Consider the following 9,778-nt stretch of genomic DNA (forward strand, 5'->3'; position numbering starts at 1 on the left):
CTCGATCCCAAGAAGCTGTAATAATGCCTTTACCTTTAAAATTCATAAATCTGTCATACATATTTCACAGCAGTTATAATTAATCTAGAGAGAGATTAACTTGGTTCCTCTGTTAAAAATAAGAAGATGTTTTATCTTAATTCTTTTATTTTTTTTCCGCAGCCGGATGATGATAACCATATAGTAATTTACAAAATTAACAACTGACACCGCAACTAATTCATCGCTCTATAATTCATAATATTTGAAAAAAGTGAAAGTCATTATTATATATGTTATACAGTACTATTATTTTAGTATACATGAATACCAAGAGTATTATCTCAGTATGTACGAGATATCATATACTCCCTCCGTCTGGGGGCGGAATTTGACACTTATCTTAAAGCTCTGTTAATTATAATTTATATTTTTAGTTTGTTCTTTTAAATAAAAATTTATTTTTTAATTTATACGGGTGGTGCTTAACATGCATAATCCAATTCCAAGTACAACTTATTTTGATTTTGATACCGACTATTTACTCTTTGGCTCTCACATCTCTTAACACTTTCACCAACTATTTGATATGTATTTTAAAGTACATATAAAATATAAGTTTACAACTTAACTTTTTCCAAAAAAATTCTTATTCTGTATAAAAATTTAAACATTAAATTTTTATTTAAAGAAAATATTAAAAATAATTTATCAAATTATATTTTATGAGAATCTTAAATCATCTAATCATCCCAAGTATATCTCAGCGTATTACTGTACATGAGGTGTTAACATCTATCAAGTATTCACATCATCAAAAATTGAGGTATACTTTAAGAACAGCTTAAACATTCAACAATATCATCTAATTGCTTTGATATACATGTATGAAGGAGGACATGCTGTTTAGGGGTTGTATTGGCGTATCCAAGAACTCGGGGAGGAGCCCTTCAGCTGCTCCTCCCCTTATTCCATTTCTACATTGATGTTTCCAGCCAAACTTTTTCAAAAAGTTTAAATACATTCATATTTTGTCACTATAAACTCATACTTTCTTATTTCTCATTAAAACTTCTACATAATTTTTCATATCATTCTCCCCTCATTCCATCCAAGTGAACACAACCTAAGTATGTGTCCATATGTCATGAAGTTCCAACTAACGACTCTTTCTAGCTAGTGTGTACATAGTACATATATATATAGCAACCTATGCAAGAAGCCAAGATATTGTATCCATTTCAAAAGATGGAGAAGCTAGAAACATATAATCTGATAGCCATGAATGGAAGGAGCACCTGCAGCTTAATTTTAGGGTTTTTATTCAGTGTACCTTCTGTCCAAGAACTAATTAATTAAGCACCTGCACACAGCTAAAAGCAGTGACTTTCATCGTCATATGTGTACATACTGATCAGGATCTTGTAATCGTTTCACTTTCTCAAAGTAGCTAGTACTCCTGTTTCAGTCACTGTGACTGCAATATTGAATTGCTTAATTAGTTGATAGAGATTCAGAGTGTACATGTCGGGTTGGAACGTTCCAACCCGATATGTACACCCATGAATGTATAATGAACACGAGATTATAAGTAAAGAAATTATATATGTACAGAGCAAAGAGTAAAAAGTAGTTTATTATATATTCAAAAATAATAATATTCCAAGAATAACTTTTACTCTCTAATAAATTAGTTGTGATCCTTAGCTTGTGTAATTGGAAATTCTAAGGGTTCGAATATCATTAGAATGAGTATAAGTTGTAAAATGCGAACTAAGAAGTTGGAAAAAACGAGACCTAATCGCGGAAGAACCACATGATGATTGCATGTACAATACTGAAGATAACAATTTAAGTAAATTCGTACTGATCAATGTTCCTAGGGACTTCTCTTAAACCACACAACTGAAGTAAGTTAAGAGCAATTGTCTTCATTCTCCTATCACCAAAGTTTCCACGGCTTCTAGAGAGGATTAACTATATAATAAGCATTGAAGGCTCCATTTAATTGTAAGAGAAACAAATTAAATTATTTCTTGCAGTTCATCTTGATTTCTAGAACGAGTCCTCTCCTTGGCCCCCATGCAATCCCTGAAAGACTATTCCGGCCGTTGCAGACTTGCAGTAGCGGAGCACATTCTTTTTTACTCTGCCAGCAAGTGCATGCTTCAGTTTCCAACTACTTACACAAAATACTCCCGACATGTATTTTAGTTTTCAACATTCCCACCTACTTACACGAAAGACTTCGGACATGGATTACAGATTTCAATTTCGTTCCAAGATAACTGGAAAAAGAATCTGCATAAAAATTCAATAAAAGTCTGCAACTTGATATATTAGACACAAGTTTATGCTAGCTTAATAATTAATTAGTTGTTGATTCTAGAAAATATATAGTACAATAATGCCTTCTGGAAAGTAATTCGACTGGACAGTGTTCTAAAATGGGGCGGGAAAGTATAGGGATGAAACACAAGTTTAAACCATATGCTGTACTTTAAGACAGACAAGTATATATACATTTTAAAATAATTACATAAAAATAAAAAATAAAAAATAGTGCATTTGTGCACATTCTCCACGTAGGCGCGGGGAAAAAAATAATCAAATATTCTCTCCAGCAAGCCTTTGTATGCACTAATATATATGGGGAACAGCTTGGGGGCAGTGAGGCCAATAAAACGTATAATGTTGAGTATTGCTTATATACATATGCATGTAGATAATGGGAAGGAGACCGTGCTGTGATAACATCGGGCTAAACAAAGGGGCATGGACTGCTGAAGAGGACAAGAAGCTCGTCAACTTCGTTCTTACCAATTACAAGTGCTCCTGGAGAGATGTTCCTAAACATGCAGGTATTATAAGTACATATTAGGTTGTATAAGTATACATTGGCTTCTTCTTTAAAACATTTATGTCTTCATTTCTTTGATTGTTAAAAGATAACTATGCATGGATGGTTGCATTACAGGACTACTAAGGTGCGGGAAGAGCTGCAGGCTGAGATGGGTAAATTATCTAAGACCAGATTTGAAGAGGGGCCTTTTAACGCAACACGAAGAGAAGCTTGTTATTGACCTCCATTCTCAATTTGGTAACAAGTATGTTTTTGGGTATTTACACTATGCATTTTACTTCTCATTGCACTTTAGAAACCAATGACTACTTGTAAAATGATTGCCTGCGGTTCATTCATTATTGTGTGTTTATATGAAGATACAAATATGATATTTTGGATCTTTGTGAGTGTTTGTTAGCATAAAACAAAACATACATACATATATAGAATTAATCATCTGTATGAAATTATTTATTGATTGCGACAAGTGTTTGTTTGCTAAAGTCTGCCTCGTCAAACAACTTGGGCAGATGGTCAAAGATTGCTTCACATATGCCCGGGAGAACTGATAATGAAATCAAGAATTTGTGGAATACCCACATCAAGAAAAAATTAAGCAAGATGGGAATTGATCCTCTTACTCACAAGCCACTAAATGCTTATCCTCCTCCGGATAATCATCACAAACACTACCAATCCCAAGAAGCAGAACTACCAAATGGAGAAGAAACACAAGAGCATCATAAAGATCAAGAAGATGAGATTTCGTTAAATTTAGAGGAGTCGACCATCACTCACACTGATGATCAACTGGCTAAAGAGCAAGAGTTAATGGACACCAACAATGGTTTTTTACAGCAAGTCCCGATGAATAATGAACCTGATGAAAACAATGATAATGCCTTTTCTATATATGAAGTCCCAATTATTGAACCCTACGAACCTGATGAAAACAATGATAATGCCTTTTCTATATATGAAATCCCAATTATTGAACCCTATAAAAACACCGAAGATGGCTTTTCTACACATGAAGTCATGTTAAGTGAATCCAATGAAAACACTAATAATGACTTTTCTACACATGAAGTCCCATTGATAAAATCCAATGATAACATTGACGAATGTTTTTTTTCAGATGCAGTTCCGTCGATTGAACTCGAGGAACCCGATGAAAACACGAACAATAACTTTTTTATACATGAATTCCAGTCTATTGAACCCGAAGAAACTCTCCGGCCTGATTTATCATCATCTTGTTCTTCAACTACTTGTTCTAATACAAATGCATCAACTACAATTTCTATTCTTGAGGATTTGAAGTCTTTGCAATCTTTTGAAGATTGGCAGAGTGGTGGTCATAAAAAACTTTACATTGAAAACTCGGGTGTCACCTGTGAGGATGATTTCAGTGATTGGAATTGGTTGATTAATGATTTTGATATTGACACAATTGATTTTGAACTTATTAGATCTCTTCCCGACCCTGTGTCTCTCAAGAATAGTCTTGGATGAAGAATGTTGCAAGTGCCAGCTGATCTAATAAATTGTAATAATGATTGAAGAGTTAATTAGTTATACTCTTTATTCACTTTAATTTAAGTGTAACTTTCAACTGTATTGGAATAAATTAAATATAAATTATCAATTTAATAGTGTACTCTTTTTTCACTTTAATAATCTAAGTGTAACTTTTAACTGTAGAAATATATGAAAAATCAATTATCAATCTAATAGTGTATATCACTCTTTTCGTGACATTCCCAAATCCAAGTAATTCGTTGGATTTTGATCATCATGTTTATAGAAAACTTAATTACATGTAAAATCGCACGCAACGGTACTTAGTCTATAGTTATTAGAAACCAAATACATTAGTCATCATACTTAAACCAATGAGGATTTTCAATTAATGTGTATGTATCCTTATTTTACTCTATTTCGACAAATATATATGAAGATTGCCTTCTTTTTGGCATATATATATATCTGGTTGATCTGAGCTGAATGGATAAGTGTTTATGCAATTATATTTATTATCGATTTTGAGCAAAAGATTTGTTACTGTTTATTTAAACAGCTTAGTTTTATAATTTCATTGACCACTATCTTAGTTTTTGGATTTTGGCCCCTTTATCATAAGTTAATAATGTCTCAAATATCAGGTCCGGAAAATTTGATCTCAAATATCACTTTATAACATTACATCATTTAGCACAGAAACGCGGCATCATGTAGTATTTATCATTCTTTTTAAGTCCAATACATAGGTATGTGAACAAATGATGCTTATCTGACAGGCTGTTCTTTGGAACATGGATACCTTGCGAACGGAGGACACTCCCGAAGAACACCAGTTCTTGATTACAGATGTCCGTTTCAGGCCGAATTCAACTCAGTTGGCGACGGCTTCATATGACAAGTCTGCGCGATTGTGGGATGCAGCTAATGTAATTTTCTAATCTCTATTGTGTTGTGTATGTACTTGTTTATTATTCTGCATACTATGAAGTACTCTTTAAACCAACACACATGTATTTAAATATTTCACAATCTTTCAGCCAAGCTACTACTGTTTGCATGCTTATACTGGGCACAACAATCATGTTATATCCCTAGACTTCCATGAAGAAAAATGATATATGTAATCTGATTTTGCGATAGTAACAATGAAATTCGTTTTTGGAACGTAAGTCCATTTTCATGCACTACTTGAGTTTCAAAGGTTAGTTTGTGAACTTCTTATGCCTTTCTTCTTCTCGACAACTGTACATTGCTTAATTAAGTAGTAGTTATAACTTGTTATATTTTGTCTCTCTCTATATTGCTCTTATGTAGCAAGGAGGCAGTTCACAAGTACGATTTCAACCAGCAAGTGGTCGCCTGCTAACCGCAGATAAATAAATCGTGTCCATCTTTGATGTTAAAACTGACATGCAAACACATTATTTCCAGGTTAGGGATTTAATAGTCCTGATGAAACGCCTATAAATTGTTGGCCGCACACTAGACACTTACCCTGTACTAGTTACAGGATTGACTTGCACTTTGACCTATGGTATCAGGGACACATACAAAAGGGTGGTTAGCTATCTATGCTGGGATCTAAATGGTGATTATTTGGCCTCTGTTGGTGAGGAATCTGTAAAAGTTTGGTCGTTGGCCTCTGGGGAAAGCATTCAAGAACTCAACTCGAACGGGAACCAGTTCTATTCGTGTGTGTTTTCCATCCAAGCTATTCAGCTCTATCTTGGTTATTGGTGGAATGAGGGTAATAATTTTGTTTCCTACAACTTTTTCTACACCTGCACCAAGATATGTATTTTATTTTGCATTACGGATTAGTCTATCAGTAAAAGTGGTTACTAGAAAAAGGATACAGAGGTCACCAAAATTTTTTGTTTATGTTTTAACTAAATTAATTAAGAACGTAACCCTAAAGACTGTGTTCATTTAGATGGAATGTAATTAGGGAAGAATGGAATGGAATTTGTACTATAAATTGGGTGTGATTAGAGAAATTGTACTATTTGAACTATAAATCTAGCCCACATGTTTTGGAAGGAATATTCATTCCATTTGTTCATTATGTTTCCCGATCATCTTTTTCATGAAAATCAGTTTAACTCACTCATATTTAATTTAGTGTCTCATACTTTCTTATTTCTTCATAAAACTTCTCTATATATTTTCATTCCATTCTCCTCAAATTCCATTTCATATAAGTGCACGCAGCCTAAGCACTTAATCACTTGAGTTTTTATTTAACACCACCAAGATATGTATTTTATTTAACATGCGGATTAGTCTTTCAGTAAAAGGGGTTACCAAAAAAGGAAAAAGAGTACGGATTAGATGGACACAGGTGACAGTTCATCATAATATCGAGACTAAAGTGAATACTTGGCAATGAGGGTGCATTAATCTCAATAACATGAGGACTGAGGTAGATGAAAGTTAATTCCCTTGAGATTAGGGTTCATAGAAACAATACAACTCAAAGTTGCACCACCTACATCTACCACTTCTTTCACTCCCTCAAATCCTTTCTACTTTTCAAGTATGGTCATGAAAGTAGGAGCAGACTTTTCCATTGCATTGCTCATAAGTTCAGCGAGGTGTTTATCAGCTTTTTCTAATTAGTCAAATAATGAAGTTCCCTCATGAGCCATATGGCATCCCTCCCTCCAGAACTAATTACTGATATTTGAAGTTACCGATGATGCATATTGGTGAATTTTGTCGTAGAGTTAGCCGGCTGCTACTCATGTTTGTGCTTTTAGACATGTTAGTTGGCTTGTCAAATCCAAAAGGTACCAGCTGGCTGCTGCTATGTTTCGCTGTCATTGGTTTGATAATGTACTTCTAGTAAATTGAATGATTTTGTTGGCGGATGTTAATCCAAGTTCTACGCATTATAGTTATAAAAAAGATTTGTTTTGAATATAGACGGTATTCCTTTTTTTTTCATAGGGCTAAAAAATTTCTTCAACTAATTATGATGAAACTGAGCAAACTCCTGACAAAATTTATACAGACCAACAAAATTTGAATTTTAGACAGAACTAGTGTAATAAATTTCCATTCTAAAACCTGGTTTCGTTGCAGTGACAGGAGTACTTTCAGAAAGTGAAACAACGACAAGATTTTGATCAGGATGGACATATATATGGCGATAAAATTGTTTTTCGTTGCAGGTGCTCCTTCCATTAATGGTTACAAATTATATGTTTCTACTTTCTAGCTTCATTTTTTGAAATGGTTACATCTTGGCAGTTGGCTTCTTGCATGGGTAGCTTATAACACACACCTAGAAAGAGTTGTTAGTTAGCCATAATTCATTTATATATTTCAAAATGTCTAACAATATATATTTGTACAAATATTGTTATCGACATATAGGCACATACTCTTAATAAATTAGCTAGCTAGCTAGGCTTCAATAACAATATTAGTACAAATATATATTGTGAGGAATTTGAAATATAAAAATAGAGCATATTTGTGGATGATGTAAAAATCACATAAATTTAATTTTGATTTAACATTTTGATTTCAATGACTCGTTAAAATTAAAATTAATTATTTAATAAAATATAATTAATTAATTATATTTTCATTTAACTATGTAATTCCGAGTAACTCTCACATTTTCATTTAATTCCTGGTAACTCTCATATTTTCATTTAAGTATTTTTGATATAACATATATACAATTTTATATATACATGTTATGGACTAGTGTATTAGTATATATTCTCATTTTTATCCCGCTAATTAATGTGTTTTTCATATGATGGGGTCATATATGTCCTACTTATATTGTTCTCGACAGGTGACTTATAGGGGGTGTTTGTTTCGGGCTTAAAAGCCGGGCTTCTGGTTTATAAGTTAGAAGCCCTTATTTGTATTTGTACCGTTTGTTTAAATTGTATTTGTACCGTTTGTTTAAAAAGTCAAGAAGCACTTATTAAAAGCTTGGAATGCTAGCTTTTGTTTCAGGTTTCTGCTTATTTCCCAAACACTTTAATCACTTATAAATTTTAACTTGCTTCTAACACTTCTACTCCACTTTTTTATTTTAAGCAAGAAGTACTTATTTTAAATTCACCCAAACGACCCCATAATAATCAACAAATTGTTTACATATATTATATGTCGAATAATATAAATAAGTAGGCTTGTATATATAGGATACGAGATTAGCAAAAGAAAGTACAAAGAGAGTAAAAGGTAGTTTATTATACATTCAAACTAATATTTCAAGAATAATTTTACTCTCTAGCTAGCTAATAATTCCTTTGTGATCTTCTTTTGAATTATTTTTTTTAACACAGGACCACAGTCTACAGCAACGTCCTTAGCTTGTGTAATTGGAAATTCTAAGGGTTCGAATGTCATTGGAATGAGCATAGTTGTAAAACGCGAACTAAGAAGTTACAAAAAACGGGACCTAATCAAAGAAGAACTACAGGATATGATTGCATGTTCAATACTGCAGTCTGCGCGTAGATAACAATTTCAGTAAATTCGTACTTGTCAATATGTTCTCAGGGACTTTCTAAAACCACACAACTCAAGTAAGTTAGCAGCAATCATCTTCATTCTTTTTTACTCCGCAAGTGCATGCTTACTTCCACAAAATACTCCCGAGTAGTCCCGACATGTTTTTCTAGTTTTCAACATTTTCCACTAACTTACAGAAAAGGAAAAAAGAAGAATCTGCATAAAAAAATCTATAAAAGACTGCAACTTAAAATATATTATATATGCTAGCTAATTAATAAGTTGTTGATTCTAGAAAATATGTACAATAATGTCTTGTGGAAAGTAATTAGACTAGACACTATTCTGAAATGGGGGTTTCTTATTGGACAAAATAATTAAATATATAATAATATTTATGGTCCAGACTTTAAAATGAACATAAGTAAAATATTTGGTATTTTACCTATAAGAAAACAGTACTTAAATTCAAATAAAAAATTCTTGAATTCACAAATTAGATTAGTTATTTTAAACCAGGTTATAAAGAATTAAATTAACTTTTACTTACACCCTTCTTCTCTTTTCAATAACCTTGTTTATTTAAATAAAATGCTTAATAATATCTCTTCTTTGTTCGATATAATTTTTGTACTATTTTCAGTGTTTGACTATAAATAACTCCCACAACTTTCTAAAATTATTAAAAAATAATTATGAAATATAATAAAACAGATGAAAATTTGGTTATATTAATTAATACAATTTTAGTGATGATAAAGATAAAAAAAAATCACATTAATTTAAAATTTCTTAATGTAGTGCATTTGCCCACGTTCCCCACATGGGGCGAAGTAAAAATTCAAATATTCTCCCCCGCAACTCCAAAGCCTCTGTATATACCATAAATAGAAGAGGACTGAGGAGCGCGATTGTGCTACAGTATATATGAGGAACAGTATGGGGGCA

General features: G+C 32.5%; 1 protein-coding gene across 1 annotated transcript; it reads left to right on the top strand.

Moving 5' to 3' along the window:
* The first annotated feature begins 2,678 nt into the window (after nt 1-2,678).
* Nucleotides 2,679-4,339, top strand: LOC108221680 (transcription factor MYB20). Its single transcript, XM_017395543.1, has 3 exons — nt 2,679-2,840; nt 2,957-3,086; nt 3,355-4,339. Exons 1-3 carry the CDS (start codon nt 2,708-2,710, stop codon nt 4,337-4,339), a joined length of 1,248 nt encoding a protein of 415 aa, XP_017251032.1. The 5' UTR covers nt 2,679-2,707.
* Nucleotides 4,340-9,778: the final 5,439 nt, after the last annotated feature.

The sequence above is a fragment of the Daucus carota genome, chromosome 5 (genome assembly GCF_001625215.2).
Source record: "Daucus carota subsp. sativus chromosome 5, DH1 v3.0, whole genome shotgun sequence".
NCBI lineage: Eukaryota > Viridiplantae > Streptophyta > Magnoliopsida > Apiales > Apiaceae > Daucus > Daucus carota.

Bases quoted from the DNA above. Each gene is read 5' to 3' on its own strand.
- LOC108221680 (XM_017395543.1), top strand. From the start codon at position 2,708: ATGGGAAGGAGACCGTGCTGTGATAACATCGGGCTAAACAAAGGGGCA. The intron at 2,841-2,956 runs GTATTATAAGTA...GTTGCATTACAG, and splicing joins AGATGTTCCTAAACATGCAG to GACTACTAAGGTGCGGGAAG. The intron at 3,087-3,354 runs GTATGTTTTTGG...CAACTTGGGCAG, and splicing joins CATTCTCAATTTGGTAACAA to ATGGTCAAAGATTGCTTCAC.